The sequence below is a fragment of the Carcharhinus amblyrhynchos genome, chromosome 28 (assembly GCF_965287045.1).
Source record: "Carcharhinus amblyrhynchos chromosome 28, sCarAmb.v2.hapA, whole genome shotgun sequence".
In the NCBI taxonomy this organism is placed as follows: domain Eukaryota; kingdom Metazoa; phylum Chordata; class Chondrichthyes; order Carcharhiniformes; family Carcharhinidae; genus Carcharhinus; species Carcharhinus amblyrhynchos.
This window is the reverse complement of record NC_137351.1, coordinates 22,031,093-22,053,422: the sequence shown is the minus strand read 5'-3', so window position 1 is coordinate 22,053,422 and position 22,330 is coordinate 22,031,093. Positions and strand designations below refer to the sequence as shown.

General features: G+C 38.4%; 1 protein-coding gene across 5 annotated transcripts in view; it reads right to left on the bottom strand.

Moving 5' to 3' along the window:
• Positions 1–271: 271 nt before the first annotated feature.
• ccpg1 (cell cycle progression 1) overlaps positions 272–22,330 on the bottom strand; it is a 46,803-nt gene continuing 24,744 nt past the window's right edge. For 2 of the 5 annotated variants that reach the window (XM_080214280.1, XM_080214279.1), the window contains exons 6-11: positions 20,500–20,751; positions 16,961–16,999; positions 13,823–13,923; positions 11,219–11,344; positions 2,490–3,937; positions 272–1,344 (exon numbers count right to left, since the gene is read on the bottom strand). In XM_080214280.1, coding sequence (XP_080070406.1) covers positions 1,134–1,344; positions 2,490–3,937; positions 11,219–11,344; positions 13,823–13,923; positions 16,961–16,999; positions 20,500–20,751 — 2,177 coding nt within the window. In that variant the 3' untranslated portion in view covers positions 272–1,133. Of the gene's footprint in view, positions 1,345–2,489; positions 3,938–5,676; positions 10,063–11,218; positions 11,345–13,822; positions 13,924–16,960; positions 17,000–20,499; positions 20,752–22,330 lie in introns of those variants that run through there. The other 3 variants (XM_080214282.1, XM_080214281.1, XM_080214283.1) reach the window with 3 other exon arrangements.

The window sequence follows — 22,330 nt, the reverse complement described above, 5'->3', positions numbered from 1 at the left end:
AACGACTGTGCTGCTGACAAATAATTTACAAGATTTGACCGATTGTGCTTTTTGTTATTACTACTTAGCAGAAAATCAGCTCAATGTAAGGGTGAAAGCAAGATCCCGCCCAAAAAATAGTTTCTTAAAAATATATTTTGGCCCCAATATAAAAATTTCCCTTATTGGAGATGGGTTTATTCAAAGTTACTACTAATGGGTTGATCAAGAAACTCAAATGACAGTCGTCAAAATGTTTCAAAAACAAGTAGGTAAAAAATCAGTGAAATGGTTATTTCAAAATGACAGAATTTATTTATTTTTTTTTACAGTAATCATATCAGGCCCCACTGCTATCCAGTAAGAGAAATTAGCTTACACGCAAAATATTTGAGGACCCTTCTTGGTGGACAGATTCTGAAGCACATATAAACGCACAACATGTGGCTGCTTCTTAACCGAACACTGAGTTAAGCCATCACTTCACTACCATTTGATTTTAATATTATAACTTGCCTACAATTGTGCACTTTGTCAAATGGAAAAAAAAAGATATATAGCTGCAACAAAGGAAAGAAACTCAAATTAAAAGCGTAACCCATCTCTTCACCACCCCCCCCCAGGAACCTCAATAGAATCTGTGCAAAATCATTCACGGGAGGGGGTTGGGGAAGGTAAGAAGAACAAGGGCTAATTTTTCACCACAGGATAAAATTACAATCTTCAAAATAAAAGAAATTCTGCGCACCAATATTGATAAATTTACACCTTATGGAATTTACGTTCACATGATAGCAAATTACAAACTTGCTAAGGAAGAAATGAGACTTGCGACTTCATGCACATACACCAGTACACGCAAAGACTTAGTAAATTCATTAAAGATCCCGCAACTTTAAGTCTTCTCCATAATGCCAAACTACGTTTAGCATAACATACTTGCACAATACAACTGCTTAGGAAGTTTTTGACCAGTACTTTGCAAATACAAATGGAAAGTTATTAGAATAACTACCTCTACTGTCTTATTATTCAAAGTCAAATGAGATGCAAATTGTTTGAAAAAAATTGTCATCATTCTTAGGCATGTATCACAAACAGCAGTCAGATAGGTCTGAGCATTTTCAAATACACACTTATACAGCTAAAACCCATTAATATTTTGGATCAAAAGGCATGGGGCCCAACTCAATTTCAACATTTGCCATGTGTCTTCCATTGGTACGGCCTGGCTTGTTCCATTTACGTTCCCTGTGCTGGTAAGCATGCAGAGGTTTCCTTTCATGTCTCTGGTATCTGGAGCCATCTGCAGTTCTAGATGACTGCTTTCCACACGGTTTGTATTTACCAGCATCATAAAGCCGACTGCAAGATCAAAAACAGAGTTCATTGTTGCTTTTCAGCTAAAAATAATAATTTTACCATAATCACACACCGATGGCTGCATACTCAATTCTGTATTACCATTCCGGCAACACATATTTGAAGTGCTTTTACTAATTTCCAAGCAGCGACGTTTAGAAGAAAGAGAGGGGGTCTTAGAAACATATAAATCCTGATGGGACTGGACTGGCTAGATGCGGGAAGAATGTTCACAATGTTGGGCACGTCCAGAATTAGGAATCACAGTCTAAGGGATAAGCTATTCTTCTAAGGCGAGGAAGAATTTCTTCACTCAGAGTTGTGAACCTATGGAATTCTCTACCACAGAAAGCTGTTGAACCCAGTTCATTAGATATGTTCAAGAGGGAGTTGGACATGGCCCTTGTGTCTAAAGGGATCAAGGGGTATGGAGAGACAGCCGGAGTGGAGTACTGGAAGTGCATGATTAGCCATGATCATATTGAAAGATGGTGGAGGCTCAAAGGGTCAAGTGGCCTATGCCTGCACCTATTTTCTATGCATTTGAAATGCAAATGAGTTCTTCTAGAAGATCTTTTTGACATTTTTGCACTGAAGTATAGGGCAAAGCAAACATGACTATGCAACCCAATAGGGTTTGGAAGGATATTCTAACACCTTTCCACCCAGCAATATATACAAATTATGCTCCATTTTCCATGGATGAACAATACGTTTCAATCAAGCCAATGAGTTCTTTAAATTTTCTCTCACTGCAGGTAAGATTAAAATGAAAAAAAAATTGACGCAATCCATCTATTTTCTGCTGGGTTAGGCACTCCACAGCACAAATCTAATAATTTAGAAAAGACCATTGCACTCCGAGATACCACAAGGTCATTTTGAATGACAGATGGAGGATATTGCAGTTGGACTTTTTTTTGGAAATTGTAGGGAGGGAACTTACTCTGCATCTAAACCAATGTTTCTTTTTGTTAAATCGAGAAGTGTTAGAATAATGTTGACAATTGGGCAAAAAAAATTAATTTCTACCTCGCCTCTCAATTGTGTGGATAGAATACTTCACATCAAGCAAACGCAATTTTCAATCATGCCAGAAAAATTATAAAATCCTTCACAAAGAAAATGGCAAGCTTTGATGAATTTACCTTGGGCCAAATCGATTGAAATAATTGTCCCCAAAAAAGTGCCTATAGATGTATTCATCTAGGTCATCAAAGGGGTCAATTTTGTCTTCTTGGTGCTCTGCAATATCTTCAAGGTAATCTTCAACATCATTGACAAAATCAGAGAATAACATTTGATCGTGTATAAAAAGGCCATTATGGAAGAACCGGCTTATAAATTTCTCCAGCTCACTCCAGCGTTGGAACTCAACCACCTCCTCTTGAAGGTAATTATGGAGAAGTTTATGGAATTCTTCAACTTTGATGGGATCGAGCGCTTTATTAAAGAGGCTCAGCGATTCCTGATGCGCACATTCAAAGACACCAGAGCAACCTTTGGGGCTCCTGTAGTGGGCATGCTTTCCAAAGTGATCATGGTCACTTGCGCTCTTTTCAAAATTGAGAGGCTCCTTGGTGTACATTCTGTGGGGTTTCCTTGTATCACTATATTGGGAGTGCGTATGAGCAGTTTCCCTGGGTTTATATTGACAAGAATCTTTGTCTCCGTGAACACCACGCTGGTTTGTTCGACAAGGGTCTTCATCATGGCGCTGCTGGAACCCTTGACGTCTGGTCTTCGCATCTTGTGCTTCTTCACGTCTCTTATTTTTATGAAACAAATTTTTTGCTGAGTTTTGGAAATGTCGGAATGTAGATTTAACAGAATCAGAGAATTTCTTAAGGTTCTCTTTCACAGCTTCTTTTGCCAATTTAATTTTTTCTTTGTGATGACGCACAAACTCCTTTGTTGAGTTTTTTACAGCATCAAAACCATTCTTAAATGACCTTATAAAACTTTCTTTGGGTTGGTGTTTTTTACCCCTATTCCCATAAAACCCCGGATTTGGTTTTCTGTCTGGCTTCTTTGAAGTTTTTTTAAGTTCAGAATCATCCTTTACTTCCTTTGCTTCAACATAAAGTCTTTCCCACAAGTCAGAGCGTTGCTGCTCAAAGTCCAATTTCTTCTCCAGTTCTGCAAGTCTGGATTGCAAACTTTCGGTATCTTTACCTTCTTGCGCTGTGTTAGCCGAGGACTGAAGATGACTCAAAGAATCCAGTTCCTTCCGGAGAGCATCAGTAATTTCCCTTTCTTTGTCCAATTCCTTCCTTAGTATCTGAGCCTCGGTCACAAGGTTCCCCTTCTGTTGAAGAAAACTCTGTATCTGTTGCTTTTCCTCCTCCAGATGATCCTTTAGCTTCTGGTTTTCAGTGATGATTGTCTCAGCATCCATCCCCTTTCCTTCTAATGTCCTTATTTGTTCCCTCAACTTACGCAGCTCATTCTGCAGCAAGGACAATGCTTTCTCTTCATGTTCCAGGGATTCCTTCATCCGCTGATTTTCTTTAGCAAGGCTTTGGTGCTGTGACTCAACTGAAAGCTTCTCATCTACAGTCTGTTTTAAACGTGTTTCCAAGTTTTCTCCTTGTGACTAAACAAAGAAGAAAAGTGTTAAATGTACATATGTAAAGGTAATCTAACATATTACAAAACACAGTTTAATGACTAGTCATGTTGTAGGACAACTGACCCCATGTTTAGATTTTTAATAAAGTTAAAATTTAGAATGTCAACGTATGGAGGAGGCAGCACATTAACGTACTTGCTGCACATGATTACAATATGCTACACTTCAAAATATTTTTCTTTAATAGTATCAACTCTCAGCAAGCAGTCAAGCTATTGTTTGAATGCAGAACATTTGGTAAAAACCATAGTAATATGAACTCTTGGAGCAGATGAGGAAAAACATTTTATATTAGCTATTTCTTTACAAAAATTCATTTGCAGTAGCTTCAAGTTGGAGATGCAACTTCCAGTTTATCTGGAATTGTCAATCTCACCCATTAAGTGCTTTCTGTAGCAACCCTGGTCAATTGTGGAGAAGCATGAGCATTTGGCAATCAACCAGAAGATAATTCAAATGTGTCACAAACATGAATAAATTATTCTCCAGAGGAATTTTGGGGACATTTGAGAAACAGGTCACCAGATCAATCTGATTTGATGAATTTCAGTTAATGGCACAAGTGTCTGTTCAGTCAGACAGTGATATATGGTAGAAGAGCGAAGAATTTTATGGATCAATCACTTTTTCTGTTACAAATGACACCGATTCACAAATTCCTCTGAAAAAGGACTTTGTCCTTCTGATTTTCTAAAACTGACCTTGCCTCCTGATATCACCAGTGGCACAATTGTTAAAAATATTGTTTAAATTTAAATTAAACAAAACATTTTAGTAAGTGACCATAGCAATTTCACTTTTTTTTAAGGATGAGAGAAACTAAAAGTATGCCAGATCAGACAGGTCTGTTAAAGATTAATGTTGGACAGAGATTGTGGAGGAAATAATGATGGTGAAGAATCTAGTCTTCACAAACGAAGGCAAATTCCAGATTCAGTATGGCTCAAGATGCTAAAAGACAAGAAGATGCCAAAGTACAGGCAAGAGGACATACTGTAAATTTGGATAGTTTGGTTTTACAAAAGAAAATTACACGTGTTCAAAAAGGAACATAAGAAAGGAAATAAAGATTAATTGGGTATATGTGCTAAAGATCTCCAAGATGACGGGAGGATGTCGTCTAATTATTCGTAAAACAAGCAAGACATGAAATATATAGACTGGTTAACACACTAACTGTAATAGGGAAAATACTTAAAAACATTATAGAACATTATCCTAACCCTATAGATCAGTAATGTCAAGAAGCAGTAATAATGTGGATGCAGAAGCAATCGTGTACACAGTTTGCCAGAATTCTTTGAGGTAACCAGATAATGAATGATATTTGTAATGAGTTGGTTTCTTTGGTCAAAGGCAAATTGAATATTGTAGTTTTCACAGATAGCAAACTAGGAGTAAAAGTATGGTTTATCCTTATTTTAATTACATTTTACCAACAGCAAAACAAATGATTGAGACATACAGACAAAATTAAAAGTGGAAATATCATAGACGTGTAAACTTTAAATTTAAAAAAATTTTTAAAAAGTGCCCCTCCCCACCATCATTATGGAGAAAGTTGACACTGCACAAATGTAGAATTAGTTTTCTGGAGCCAGAGAGGTTTTTCAGCAATAAATACAAACTTAGTACCTCATTAAACAAGGTGTAACTTTCTCCAAGGGTTTTTTTTTTTGCAGTGAGGCAATAACATAAAACGACCGCGATGTCGGCAGACCAGTGATCTCTACTTGATTGCAGTCTGGGTGGTGAGGAATGGCGAGGCGGGGCAGGGAGGCCCACAATAGTCTTCAACAACACACTTTAAGCAGCACAGAACCAGCGACAGAATCTTCTGGATTTCTGCTTCTAACTGGTTGTGTGCAGAATCTAGAGGCTAATCAATTACAAAGGAGTAATGATGGCAAATGCCATCATTATTGTCGCAGAATCCAAGCTTATATGTATTATAATTTTCAGAATGCTTGGATAAAATTGCAAAGGTGAGATGTTTAATGGTTCAAGGAAAATGATAAACTAACTTGTCGGGTTGAAACTGCTTTGCTCAGAGCATGAGCCAAAAAATAGCAATAAATAGAAAAGCAACTGCTTAGATGGCAGTAATCTGCGGAGGTCCACATGGATCTGTACTAAGGCAAATGGTATTTACACCATTCACGAACGGGTGAGAAAAGAACATCCTACAATATCATTGCATTTTCTGAAAATTCCAAGCTGAATAGGTAGGGAGAGTAATAGTTAAAATGATACAGAACAAATAAGCAGATGAACTAAGTAACTGCAGATAGGTAATATATTCTGAATGGGAGTTCAGATTGTGTTTGCAATGGAGCATCTGTTAGAGACAAAGAGGGAAAAGGGGAAAATCATGGTAAAATTAGTAATTATTCAGTTTTTAGTCTGTAATAATAAAGCTAAACAAAATAATAAAAGATCCATCTTTAGGACATCTGACTCCAAATCAAAAAGGTTACTTCAACCTTGTACTGATCAATAGTGAGACCATGTGAAATTTTAGCACCAAAAAGACATTCAACTGTTGGAAAGGATTTAAAGAGGAGAAACAAGAGTGATTCAAAAACAAAGTACTTCAAGTCAGATCTAACTTAAGACAAGGCCCTGGAAGATTCCCTCCAAGTCATGTAGCATCCTGAATTGGAAATATATTGCAGTTCCATCACTGTTGCAAAGTAAAGCTCCAGGGGCTACCTACACACCAAGGATCACAGTGGCTCACCACCATCTTCTCAGGAGCAAGATAAAACTGAGGTTTTTAAAGAGGTATTTAATTTGGTCAAGCAAATCTGCCAATGGATGGCAATATTGTCAATGGATTAGTAAATCCAAAGACCCAGGGTAATACTCTGGGGACCCCAGTTCAAATTCCACCATGACAGATGGTGAGATTTGAATTCAATTAAAAAGAGATCTGGAAATAAAAGTCTAATGGTGACCATGAAGTAAGTTGTAAAAACCCATCTGGTTCGCTAATGTCCTTTGAGGAGGAAACCCTGTTGTCCTTACCTGGTCTGGCCAAAGGTGACTCCACAGCAATGGGGCTGGCTCGTAAATGCTCTGAGGGACGAGCAATAAATGCTTGCCCAACCAGTGATGCCCACATCCCATGAATGAATAAAAGAGAGGTTGGTTATATCAGAGGGAGGGGATAAATGTGGGTGAAAGAGTGTGAAATTTTACTGAGGAAAAGAACGTCCAAAGTGTAGGTAAGGGAGAGGTTAAGCAATTCAAAAGTTGCTGAAAATAGTAGTGATAGGAAGGCCAAAGGCTAAGGAGTTGAGAGATTGAAAACGTAGTTGTAAGTGACATGAGAGAAATTTCTTTTTCAGTATTGAGCACTGAAGTGGGATTGAAAAAACAAAGAGATCTGGGTGGCAAAAGATACAAAGAGGTGGTTTGAGACAGTTTCATCTGTCATCAAGACTATAAAAGTAGAGATCATGAGAGATGGCAAGGTCCAGGTCAAGATTAGGAGCAGCATCATTCTTGGCCTTTTGGCTGGGGTGCAATGCCTTATTCTGTCAGCTTGGGTCTTCTTTGTCTCTCTTAAGGGGATCATGAATTGGATTAATTTGGATTTTGGAGGAATCAAGGAATGGATTCGGGTCCACTCTGAGCATTGGCTTTGTAACTTTAAGGATGGAGTAAGAAGTAGCAACATTAATTCACAGTGTGTTTTAGGAAGCCACAGTGACAGTGAAATGAGGAGAGACAGCAAAGTAATGGGCGTGAAAATCACTGAGGTTGGATTCCAGCATATGGAAGAGAAAATGTCCTGCAAAGAAATTCAGAATGCAGCAGAGAACAAGGATTCTAAATGGGAAGCAAGAGAATGGAATACAGTAAAAGGTACTCGAAGGAGAAGGTGCCCGCAAAGGAAAAAACTGGTGATAAGCAAATAGCACAGCAGAATGGGAAGGTGATGAAAATTATAATCTCGGGGTGGTGAGGGGAAGGTAAACATGATGCAACACTGGTAATTTATTGCTAAGCAAGATACATTTGAAACAGAGACTAAATTCTAAATATTTATAGTCAATCCAAAGACCAATGAAAGTACATTGGAACTGAAGAATCAATTAAAAATTCTTCACTGCCAAAGACCAAAAGCACAAACATAATAGTTTATTGCTTATCCTAAAAGCATTTCAAGTCTCCAAGGACCAACAACTGCACATGCTCTGAAGTTAAACATGTGAATCACTTAATAGCTATCTTACATAAATGCAGTCATTGCACATCATCAATTGCCAAGAAGTGTCAGAACCCAAGGCAAGCACTTCAAAACAATCTCATTTAAGGTATTCTGAAGGCAAGCATGGGAGTTATCTCATCGTTACAAAGAAGGATATATAGAAGATAAATTATGCAAGTGTAGGCATTCATTTTATTTAAATGTCAGGTTGCAGACGGAAGCTGGCAAATATAACTTCTAAAATTTACTCTTGGAGTATTCCCTTAAACCTGCTAATTCCCTAGGTACATGAGAGATTGAAGCTGACTTCATAAACGGTAGTAAAGTCTCAATTTACACAAAGTACTTAAAAAATACACACACTTACTAGGTAATTGCACATCAGTACAGCCCTTAGGCATCTGTCAATTATCAAAACTGTGAAAAATATTACACTGCGTTTTGCCAGGGGAAACAACAATCAGTGAATGTATGTGTACACATCTGCAGATAAAATAAACGATATGCCATGCAAGGTACAAGCCACAAAGGTTGAAACAGGCTGTGGAGACTCAGAGGAGCAGTGAGAGAATGAGAAGAATTACAGCAAATAAAATCATTCCAGAAGCCGCCCAGACGGGCAGGAAGTGGGAAGGTGGAGGAGGAGGTAAAAGGATGAGAAACGTTAAGTCACTGCAGTTTGCTAAGATCATCTGCTTACTTCGGCTTAGTTTTTGTTGCAAATTTTGTGGGGGAATTGGTGAGCTTTGTGGGCTTGTTTATGGAGGCTTTTTTGATTGATAACATTAATTCTTTTCTGAGGTTGTTTAGGTAGATGGTGTGGGTTTTTTATGGTGGATGATGACTGCTTTCTTTTTCTTAGTGGATGTTGCAATTTGGTTTCTTTTTGTTTTGTTAAATATCGAGAGCCCTTTCTTGATTTTTTAGCAGACATTGCTGGCTCCTTTCTGGGTTTCTCTGGACAAATCTGGGCTTTTTTGGCAGATGTGGGCTGCTTTCTCTTTTTTGATGGGTGTTGTAGGCCTTTCCCTGATTTAGTTTGGATTTTGGGAGTTCCAGAATGTGTTTCTTTGTGGTAAGAATGTGCTCTGTTCTGTTTTTTTGGGTGGTAAGCGCTGTGGGCTTTTTTGCAGCTGCCTTTGGGCAGACCTGGACTTTCTTTGCTAGGCATAGGCTGCTTTCTCTTTTGGTGGCAGATGCTGTAGGGCTTTTGCTGTGGGTTTGGGTTGATATTACAGATTCTCTGATTAGCATGGTGGGTTTTTTTATGAGAGCACTTTTGGGAAAATTTCTGGTCTTTTCTGTTTTTATACAGAAGACGTTGGGAGTTCTTTTTTGTGGGCTTGTCTCTCGGGTTTTGGGGATACATTCCAGATTTTATGGCATATTTGGTGGGTTTTGTCTTTTTCTTGATGAATGTCAAAGGTCTTTTTCTATTTTTTTGATGGGTGGTATGGGTTCTTTGGAAATTCTGGTGAAGGCTATGAGCTTTTTTCTCTTTATTTTGGCAGGGCTTATGGGTTCTTTTCTTTTTAGCACAACCTGTAATTTTCCTTTTGGGCACTTCATGGTGGCCATTCTGAGTCTGTTTTCTATGCTTGTGGAACCGGCTCTTTCTTAGATTGATCTCCCGTGGATCCAGATGCCAAAGTTCAAGCCTGTCCTGATTGTCTCGCTCCCTTCTACTTCTCTCCCTTGCTAGAACTCTCCCTTCTAAGTACTGTGGGTCATCCCCCCTCCCAAATTTCCTCTTCCACTCCTGTGGCTTCATGGTTGTATTTCTTTCTCTCTCTTTTCCCAAGTCTTTTTTCGGACTCCACAGTTGGAACTGTTGGTGGTGTCCTGGGCTTGAATTCCTCTGGAAACATACAACCTGCAAGATCAGGCCAATTTTAAGAGAAAGGAAACAAAAACAGAGGACTGTAAGGAAGCTTAAATTTTAAAAAGTGCCAGATACAAATTAAAAAGTTCAAATAATTCCAATACACCAAAAAACACTTCGGTTCATTTGGTCTGTATTAAGAATGCATTGGTCTGTATTAAGAATTCCTTCCACAGTCCAAAGATATGCAGGTTAGGTGGATTGGTCATGCTAAATTACCCCTTAGTATTCAAAGATGTGTAGGTTAGGTGGATTAGCCGTAGTAAATGCCCGGGATTACAGGAAAGGGCAGGTGGGCCTGGTTAAAAATCCTTGATGGACTGAATGGCCTCCTTCTGCACTGTAGGGATTCTACGGTTATTTTGGGGTGGCACAGTGGTTAGCACTACTGCTTCACAGCTGCAGGGAGCTGGGGTCACTGTCTGTGTAAATTTTGCACAATCTCCTCGTGACTGCGTGGGTTTTCTCCAGGTGCTCCGGTTTCCTCCTACAGTCCAAAGATGTGCACGTTAGGTTGATTGGCCATGTTAAAATTGGCCTTTGGTGTCCCGAGATGCGTAGATTAGAGGGGTTAGCGGGTAAATATGTAGGGATATGGGGGTAGGGCCTGGGTGGGATTGTGGTCGATGCAGACTCGATGGGTCAAATGGCCTCTTTCTGCACTGTAGGGTTTCTGTGATTTCTATGATTGTACAGTCACCTATTATAATACAATATACATTTCAAATCGTGGGCAATTTAAGTGAATAGAGGGATGGTGTAGTGGGTTGTGTTAGAAACTAAATATAGGAGAAGAATCAAGCATTTCAATGAGAAAATAAATTGAACATCTATCCAGTAATTCTTGATGGTGATTCCTGTATACAAGTACTATTCACTCGCGCTATTTCGTTCTGGAGTTTTATTCAGGAGCTGGTTAATTTCAAACTATTCACTGTTTCTGTATCTGAACAATAATAACATACAACTAAATGTGTTTATATTTGACAGTTGGAAGACTTTAGAGTTCAACAAGAGAACAATGTCAGATCAGGTATCTGAATGATAATATTTGGAAACAAGTCATTAATTTGAAACACGCTGACATGATCATTTGTACTGTACTGAAATGGTCACATTAAATATCCAACAGCAGTCGTCGAGTTACCTGAAGCTCAGCTTGCTTTTCTTTGAGCTGCGCGTTTTCTTTTCTCATTTTATCCATAAGTTCTGTCAGTGTAAGCAACATGTCCGGTTTTTCCTTTAAATCTTCCAAAGATTCCTCAGTTCCAGCCTAATTTATAACATGGCAGCTATCAGTGAGATTTAATACTGCTGCACTTACCACTTTTTATATTTTTGTATGAAATCATTGGTACTTTAGCTGTTTTAAGATGGTTATTTCCCCTAACCGTAACCAGCCACCCTTCCTTCCTGAATGTATTGACTGTTTGTTGTGTTTGTCACATAACACTGCTCACCTCTGTTTCCTTTCAGTGGCCAGTACACACGAGTGAACCTTAGTAATAGCTACCAACAAGCTACTTACCACACACGGCATCACTGTTTGCCCTGATTCAGTCTTCATCATGCACCCACTGGCGTGCGCTTTGAGCAGGGATTGCTGAACAGCGAACAAGTGGAAATTCTGAGTGTTTGTTTTCATTTGTTCACGAGATGTCAGCATCTCTGGCGAGGTCAACACTTGGAGGTGGTGGTGGTGAGCCACTTTCTTGAACAACTGCGGCCCGTGTGGTGCAGGTACACCCACAGGGCTGTTAGAAAGGGAATTTCAGGAATGTGACCCAGCAACACTGTAGGAACAGCGATAAGTGACTTGGAGGGGAACCTACAGATGGTAATGTTCCTATGTACCTACTGCCCTAGTTCTTATGAGTGATAGAAGTTATTGGCTTGAAAGATGCTGTGAAGGGTGTCGTGGTGGGTTGCTATAATCCATCTTGTATCTTTCCCTAAATATGGGATACTGAAGAGAAGAATTCCTACTGTCGCCTCCTCAGATGATGTCACTTAGGACAGATCTGAGGTTGAACCAAAGACGTTCTTTATGGCACAGCTACTCACTTCAGCTACTCATTCTTACACCATATCTATTCACATTCAGATAAAATATTACCAAGGTTAACTCAAAAAGATCTTCCAATTAATGGTCATTAAGGTTAAATTCTCAACCCTCTTTAGCACTCAGCAATTTTGCAATGAGAAACATTGAAATGTTAAATAATATATTTAGTATTCACCAAAGCATTTTACCCTTTACTATCTAGTAATATTTGTTGTTGCTACAAATCCTGTCCAACAATTTATAAAATGAGTTATTAGTTATTGCTGGACTCCAATGCAACCAGTGGGAAGTAACACTAAACTCAATATGAAATATTCCAAATATTTATGAAACACTCCACTCACATTCTCAACAAAAGTAACAGATTTTGTTTTCACATTTCTTCTTTGGGAGAAATGCCAAGATATTTGATCTTTTTAGTGCTTTTGGGACTTGGAACATACAAGATTAACATTCCTCTTCATTAGTTCAATCTTCCCTCAAATGTTGATTCTAATTTTCACTGGCACAAACTATACTTAGTTGATCGATATTGGGAAAGTCAAAAAGATCTGACAGTACTGACTGATCGCCAGACATACTGGAATGTTCCTTTGGTTTTCTGAAGTTGGGCCAACTGGTCATGTGAAGTATTAAGTCAGCTGCTCCACTGAATTTATTGTATGGCTGGAGCTGGCAGCTATTTAAAGTGCTGGGTAAGTTATTTTAAGTGGTGTGACCGAAGTGGTGCAACATCAAGCGACAGAACATACACTTTGTTCTGGACAGAAAAGTACCTGCAGGAATTGTTAAAACCGAATCCTGCTGAAGATCAATCTTGTTTTGATAGATAAAAGGCCAGATGGAATTGGGCAATACTGCTCCATTTCATTAGTAAGGCCGCTGGAAAACGGTAGCTTTGTTTTTAAAATCATGGAATCTGCAAAAATACCGTTGCTCCATTCCTTAACTCGATCTATACTGTATGCTTTGGGCAGGAAATTTTTGACCTCAATAGTTTTGTGGCCAGAGGAGTGAGTGTGCAAAAAAAAACAAGAGTACTGGCATGAACTGAGGAACTGTGCAGACATAGCAGAATAAAAAGGAAGAGCTGGGAGAAAGTTGCCAATATAATCAGGGGCAACAGGGTGGAGAGGAGAGTGCCAAGATGAATGAGTGGATTAGTGGAGTGTTGTACTGGCATGAACTGAGTGAGTGGATGAAAAATTTGGCTACACGATCCAGCTAGAAGGGAGGGGCCAAATAAAACAGTTTAAGAGCCAGGAACAGAGAGAGCACATTATCCCACATGTGCAAAAATAAATGAAAATCCTTGCAACTTTTTGCCACAATTTCTCAATGACTCTGCTCATGAATCTCATCTCCAAACTACATTCTGATCCCTTTCTGAAAATTCAGCAAGTGAAAGCCATGAAACAATGCAAAGTATTTTGTATTCTTACTAAGTAGTAGCATCAGAAATTGCACTCCAGAACATTATTCCCCACTCAACCCACTACTATTGTGCCAATCAATCTGCTTCTAGAAAAACAGTATAAAATATTCATTTGACTAAAACATAGCATCAATATTTTACTGTTTTATTGCAGCTTTATTGTACTGAAGGTTTAACAACTGAAGTAAGGGTTAAACATAGGAGAGGTTTAATACCTGTAGGCCCATAACGATTTTATGATATTTACTTACTTGATCCTTTTGACAATGAAAAAGATCATCTTTAACATCATTCAACTCATCTTCATGAATTTTCTTCACCATTTTCTGTTGTTCCTGTATTTGGGTCGTTCCTGCAATCAGCCAAAAGAAAACACACCATGGTACTATCAAAAGACAGACTTTTGGATATTCCTTTATCAGTGCATTAATAGCTGGTTACTTGGTAAAGAAAGATCCACCATACACAACTAGCACATGCAAATGATGACAGCGCTAATTGTGAAAAACAAAAGCGGTAATGTGATATGATCGGTACAAAAAAAAATTGAGCACTAATCTTTGCCAAGTTTACTTCATACAAATCTAGTGGTTGATACTGGATATAGTTTATCCTGTCAGATCACTGCAAGTTTGTGTACCTAAGCATGCATTCGCTCTCTTACCTTCCCTTGAAATCCCAGTGATAAATATCAATCCCCAAATAAAACATGAATGTGGACAGAATAAAGTAAAATATATATGTTGTAATTTAACAAATAATTATTTCCATGAATCTAGCTAAGACTTCTCAAGATTAATAAGGCTGAGTCTCCACTTTTATATACTGCACAGATAGTACAAAATAAAACAATGATTCTGTTATAATGAGCTGGCAGACAAAGTTACAAACTCATATTGCGCTAAATAATGTAAGTAGGTAATCTCCAACATTATCTAGTTCTCTCTTTTTACACTATGTACAGCATCATTTTGTAACTGTGTGCTCCACTACAATTATTCCCTCCCAAAGATAAGCAATATCTTAAACTGCATAGGGTGAAGTCCAACACAAACCCCTCTACTGTAGCTCAACTTGCAAGTCAATAATTTGGGATTTCTGCAATTTGCACAAAAAATACTGTTCTGCTTTTGTCTGACATGTGAAAATGGTACAACCTTGATTTTAAAAACATGGCTTTATCTACTTTTTATCCTGTACAAATGATTCCCTTATACCTTCAAGTCCATCTGGATTCATACCTCTGCTACCAACATGTAGGAAGGCTACACACCTGGAGCTCCATTAGTGCCCATTTTACCTGCCATTGAGAAGTAATTCCAAGGTAGCAAAAACCCCATCTCTGCTCCTATTCTTCGAAAGTTGGTGATTAGCACTCGCATGCGATCCTTTCTCTTTAGTAAAGAAACCACTGCATATTTTAAACACACTTGTATTGCTGAAAGAGGTCTACTTTTAAATGTTGCTGATAGTGATTTACTTTTGAAACAACTATGTAAAGCATTCTATTTTAACATGGAAAAATGCAGGTGTAACCAACTTTCACATATTGCGATTTATGTACTTATTTAAAGCACTTGCCTCAAACTTTTACCCCACCATCTAAAAAAGTTACCTTGTTACTAACTAATAGCAACCAAATTTACACTGTACATACAGACTCAACAGAATTATTTGTTTCTCCCTCTGACTTGCAAAGCTCTTAACTCAGACTAGCAGCTGGAGGAAAATGCTCCTCAATGGAGCACTCTCAACAAAATGTGACCACAGTGAGATGCACACAAGCATTCATACACATGCACACACATAAAAGTAAATGTTTTGCACCCGTTGCACAGTAAATATGTAGTCAAATCATTTTTCAGTGAGGTATGGCAGGAAATAAGAGGAAGGGAGCCAAGGCATTTACTGGCAGCATCAGAAAAGCTGCCCCAAAATTAATCTAATGAAAAATAACATTGATTTGAGATGTACAATGTGGATTTAAACCTCAATCTGGTCTCTAAAGAACAGCATAAAACAAAATACGTAATTTGATTCAGTCATGTCCCCATGATTTAAGTTCTGATAATGTTTTGTAATACTCTTTGAAGTTCAGAGAATTGAACCCTTTACTTCAATACATGCCCTTATGGCCAACAGTAACAAAGACATCCACAAATCAAACTAACTCAGGAATTCCAGTAACAACTGAATTAATATTCTATCATGCGACTGGGATCGGAAAATTGAGACTGGTAGTTCTGCTGATGGGTAAAAAACACCAACTGATGGTGTCTTCGGCCATGTAGAGCGGAACATCCTGGGTGTGGTGTCCAGTGTCTGCAGTGAGCAAATCTCAGTCAGGATGGGCAGTGCTCAATCTGGCCTGAGTGCTCACAGACTGGCGAAGATAAACTAGCCATTGATTTTTTTTCCCAACAACCTGTGCACGATAGGACACAAGTGAGATGAGAATGACATCAGACTTAGCATCAAGCTTGATGCTCTCACATTGAAAACAACTGACCATGTTCACCATCTAGGCTTATACTGTAAAATTGGCTACTTAGTTGTGGGTGGATGGCCGGTGGGGGGGGCTGGTTTTGAGGAAAAACCATGAGCACAAGGAAGCAGAAAGCTGTAAACAATGGCTACATAATTTAGTAATATTGCAGATAAATGAATCTGAGTCACATCACATTGATTCATTGTTCTAATTCGCTACCACCCTGAAGTATCCCATGTTATTAAACATAATCTTAACACTTTTTTCAAAAGAAGCGTGCTCTGTTGGAAATAATTCAGTAAACTACAATCATTCTGCTTCTTGCTAGTCACATCAGCCTGCACTATAAAAAATCTGGTGGGACAGAGGGGGAGGAGGGGCTACCACACAGACATTAGCTTTATTCATGCATGGTCTGTTGGATTGGAAGTCTCCTCTGTATTAATTGTAATGCTCCTATACAAAAATGAACTTGGCAACCTCAAGTCAGCTTCTAGTGAGCACAGCCCATTTTTCACACATTGCGGAAAGGTTTTTTTTAAAAAATGCACTCTGATGCCTTTATGAGGTCTGCAGTGAACTGCATAAAAGTTAAAGCACGTTGCTGGGCTAGGGCACAAACTGAAAATAAGTACTGCTGCACTACAGAGATATACCCATCACCAAGGAGAAAATAACTGTGCAAGTGAAAAATTGAGTAACAGAGCAAACGAATGCGCGCTAATATAACATTCTAAGTGACAAATAATCCCTAAATGTATTCTACATACTGCTGAAATACTAAAGTATAAACTTAAAATATACATTTTAAAGCATTTTTTAAAAGCATTTTAATTGGGGCTATCAAGAGCAAGGATGGCCCTCTCATACTCCCCATTATTTCAAATGAGCTTCGTCTCACCCCTCTTCAGAGGCAACTGGCTGCCATCTTGAAAGTCTCCTAAACAGGGATCAAGTATTAAATTTGCAGGTTAGTCTCAACCCCAAATGCAATTTATTTCAACAGAGATTTGAAACAAGTTTTTATTAAATAACTATATGCCCAAATTTACGAACAGCTACGTGCACATAAACACACACACACACACGTTATTGTCTCAGTTCAATATGACAGGCAGCTGAAAGTGTAGCAATATAGTCTTGTTTATCACTGTGCAACTGCAACTTCACACTGCATCCCTGTGCAATAATCAAAGGTGCATTGCAGTCGAACCCCAGTCAGTGTAGCATTGTGAAACTGGGTCACCTTTTAAACCAGCCCAGGCTCTGACAATATGAAAAAACTGTGCAGGCTTGACTTGCCTCACTACCTTTATTTTTGATTTGTATTGTCATGTAAAACCCCATTTTATAACTCACCATTATTTGCATGTGGGGCCATAAAAGAACAAATTGTTATCATTTCAAATTGGGTTTTGGGTTGGTATTTGGATTTTTGGACAAGGTGAAAAGCAGTAGCAGTGTTTCAAACTTAAAATGGAGGGTATATGTAGGCGTGCCAGTTTCAAGAACACAAAGGCACAAAATAAATATCCTTACAACTGAAAAATCTAACCATTAAAAATAAATGAGCTATTTTTTTAAATCCATTTAACCACCACTTTTTTTTAAATTGCTTTTGAGTACATGTATTGATTTCAATTGTAAAAAAATTTGCCGAATGTGTAGATTATAAAAATTGAAAAAATCTAAATAAGGCTTGAATTAGGCATGTCACTATATGATTATACAGTGCCATGTGAAAACAACTGCACATTATAAATTCAAGCAAGTGTGGATTTGAAAATACCAACATTATTAGCTTATCCCAATATTAGTTGCATCTAGATTTTTCCATTTCATTTTCCCTTTTCATTTGTTAAGGATTAACACAAGCAAATGAGTTCACAAACTTCTTCCCTCACTTTGCAAAGAAAACCATGCACACATAGCAAATTTATAGATCTGCACAGCAGCACTTAATTTACTGCAAGTTCATGCACAGAAGTTCAAAGAAAATGACATTCTTCTATACCAAACACATTCAAATTGCAACATTAAGATATTTGAGGTTTCTTTTGCATGCTACAGCAAAGATTGAACAGATAACAAATGGCATACATTACAGCAATTAATCTCAATACATAGGTATGTGCAATCAAATTTAAAAAAAATTGAGGCATTTACTGCTGTACATATTGAATCAAATTGTACATGCTGCATACACTCCATAATGCTTTCAAGTACCAACTCAAATCCTAATGTCCAGCACAAATAAAACCTCACCTTGGCTACTGCAAGTATTATCACTAGCTCCTGTGGGTGATTGTGTATATAACTTCAAATGTTGTAAATAACAACGTGAATAAAAAAGGCACTCTGAGGCACTGCCATGTTTACCTGATCCATCCCATCTGGCAGCACAGTAGTTAGCAGTATTGCCTCACAGCGTCAGGGACCTGGGTTCGATTCCAACCCTGGGTGACTGACTGTGCGGAGTCTGCAAGTTCTCCCTGTGTCTGCATAGGTTTCTTCTGGGTGCTCCAGTTTCCTCCCCCAGTCCAAAAGATGTGCTGGTTAGGTGCATTGGCCATGCTAAATTGTCCTTCGGTGTACCTGAACTGGCGCCAGTTGGGGCGACTACAGGATTTTCACAGTAACTTCATTGCAGTTTTAATGTAAACCTATTTGTGACACTAATAAATAAACTTTAAACTCTCTTTAGTTAGTAGTGATCAGGTCAAAGACCATCATTCCCTTAGACAGCAAGGTGCTAGCTAAAAATCTCACATCTTTGGAGACCATCACAAAAGTTGGAGAGTTTTGAGCATACTTGTCCCACATTAGGTGCAATATCCCTTTGAAATCCAAAACTAAAATGTAATACTTCTATATTACATTCATGTAAACAGCTGGGACATTGCTGGTGTTTATTTCTTTTGAAAGAAGTCACTAATCTTTCTTTTAAGCTTACAAAACAAAAAACAATCTGTGTTGACTTTTTTAAAAAAACAGGAACACATCAGAGCAATAAAACTTGCAGCATCAAGAGAGGTTCCAAGACTCTAGTTACCACTCCACTGCATGTAAATTTGATAAAATATTTCCACACAATCCTCATCACTTTGGTTATTGTACTCACTGTCTTTCTTACCTTCAAATTCACCTGAAAGTACACAAAAAAACTAACCATAAGCCAAAATACATAAAAAACTTGGGTAGTGCAATGTACCATAATGGCCTTTAAACTAGTTGCATCACATGCAAAATATGTGACATCTCTGGAAGATGCAATAGCTCAGTTCCCTAAAATCATACACATAAACAAGAAGCACATTTCTTTGTGTAATGCATGACTGCAAGCTGTTTATTTTTAAAGTATGCTCTACTATAATGGCCAGAATGTATACATTCTTCATAAAAAGCAGCATCTTATTCCTTCTTTTACTTTAATTTTTAGCAAAGGGTACACTTGAGTATTGCTGAAAAAAGTGCATTAGCATAGCTTTTCATTATGCACTCACTGTTCCCTTTAAAGTTTGACATTCTTGTGTCTGTCCAGCTAAGTGCAAAATGAAAAGCACATCTATTTTTTCAGTGATACTCAAGTTCTGTTCTACCAAGCAAAAGGATATATTTTACTGACTGACATCCAAGGACCTGTGAACAGTAAAGTTTAGCATCTCAACACCTAGACAATGCTCCCAAGCACCAACTGTACTCAACTACTGATCCAGAAGTTTTTTAAATTCCGTTGCAACTAACTTTACTACTCGGCTTACAGCAGTCTTTTTTTTGGAAAATCCTCACGATGACAATTCCCAGATAAAACTAATACTATTCAAGAATTAAAAACAAACTATTCTCCAAATTCTGACACTCAACAATGGCAAAGATGTGGCAAAAGTTCTATCTAACCAATGAAGACCACCCCCAGCTACCCTCAACACACATTGCACTCCAGAATACTTTTGTAAATATATTCGTTGGCTCATTATTTCTTTCCTTCCCCCTAAGTCTTTGTTTTTTTTTGTTTGTAAAGCTCACATTCCTCTCAGGTTGACAGGAAGATGGAGACTCAACAGGATGACTGCACGTTACAGAATTGACGAAATTTGTCTTGGTTCGGATGAAATCACAAAAGTTAGTAAAAAGGAAGAAAATCAAACTGACGTAACCACAAGACCGAACTATTAAGTTACAGCACAACTTAGTTCCCTCACTGAGTTGTCCTTCTGTACTCACCCCTCCGTCCATACCAGAGCCTTCAAATATCATGTTACTTCTTCTCTCCCTGCTTTCAAACACATCTCAGAATTTCTCTCTTTGATCTTTTCCCTAATTCTCCAATTATAGCCAAGTGTCCTTCTGCTCTTCCCCTTTTCTCTTCTGCGGCATACCGCAGAACATCAACTATAGCAAATGGGTTAGAGACACACAAGCTGACTCTGCTAAACTTACCATAGAAGTGTCCGAATCCCATGCTGAAAGCGATAACCAGTGCAAGTAAAATACATTTATTCAGAGTGGTATTGAACCGATGCTGTTGCTGCTGCTGCTGTTCCCCATCCAGCGCGTCCTCATCACGCTTTTCCTCTGTCTCAGAAGATGATATTGTTTTTTTTCTAATACGTCGTCTTCGCAGCGTGGGACTGGATTTACCACTGGTTTCATCACTACTTGATTCATCTCTGCTTCCTTCAATTGCGGACACTGAAAAAGTTATGATAAAGATCATATAGACTGCTCTACAATAGGCATCAAGGCAATAAAAACTACCTGTTATTACTAACTTTTCAGGTGGGACAATGGATTCATTTATAAATCTCTGTAAAGGAAAAATACTCTATTCCCAGCTATACTTGTTTGCTCCTATCCCTGCTTAATGCAGACTATGAAATATTAGCCAAGATCCTAGCAATGAAGACTGATGTGGCTGCTCTGGCCCTCCTCCAAAATGAGCCAAACTGGGTCAATACAAAACTCAACACAATCTAAAATGGAGAATCAAAGGCTGTTTTCCTTCAAAAGATTAAGAGGAGATTTGATAGAGATGTTCAAATGGTAGTAAACACAAATGTTTACTTTCAAGATTCAGTTGTTTTTTGACTGTCTTATAAATGTATTTCCAAGTATTTATGCAGCACGGTGGCTCAGTGGTTAGCACTGCTGCCTCACAGCACCAGGGACCTGGGTTCAATTCTGCCCTGCGTGACTGTCTGGGAGGAGTTTGTAGTTTTAACCCATATCTTTGTGCATTTTCTCCTTGCTCCAATTTCCTCCCACAGTCCAAAGATATGCAGGGTAGGTGGATTGGCCATGCTAAATTGCTCCTTGGTGTCCCAAGAGAGATTAACAGGGTAACTAAGTGGGGTTACGGGATAGAGTGTAGATCAGAGAGTGTTGGTGCAGACTCAATGAGTCAAATGGCCTGCTTCTGCACTGTAGGGATTCTATTCTACTGAGTTCCAGAAATGGTGCAAGGGAGGCAGAATGAAATAGAGGAAGGTAATGTTTCAGAGGTAGTAATGAGTGGTCTTGGCAATGGGCTAAAGCTGGAGTTTGAAGCTTAGCTCAGGATCGAGCAGAACACTTTGGATGGAAAGGAATTGGATCACAGAGTTGAGACAAAAACTTAATAAGTCAGTTTTGGTCTAACAATCTTTAGCTGGTGGACGTTGTAGTTCAACGTTTCAATTTCAGATAAGCTGTAAAACAGCATTAGTGATCATGTAATCTATAAGGAGAGATAAAACTGCTTGTCATTGAACACGGCCAAGCTAACTGAAGGTTTATGGTAAATGCCACCAGAGAGGCAACAAACAAATAAGGAAGAAAAGAGGGTCAGAGGTGTAACATTGGACACATTTGATACACCCTGTGTTTAGCCGAGGGAGAAGCCATTGCAGAAGATATGTTATTAAGGAACAGATATGAAAGGAACTTTGAAAAACTAAGTGCTATGAAAGTGGGGAAATAATGGAGAATGTTGGAGCGGTCTGACCACATCAAAGGTTGCAGTGAAATCCAGGAGAATAACGTGTATGCTTCAGAAAAAACTGATGAGTACAAGTTTATGAATAAACGATAACAATACACAAACCAAAATTTTCAGCACTTCAAAGCTAAACATTCTGACCAAGAAAGGATGTGGATCAAGAGACAGGCAGAAATTATACAAATATTTAGCAAGAAAAGACAGCATTTATTGTACATACACATACAGGAGAAGGGGACAGCCACTTCAAGCTATGATGATAATTTCTTCACTCAGCTTTAGCAAGCAAAGTGG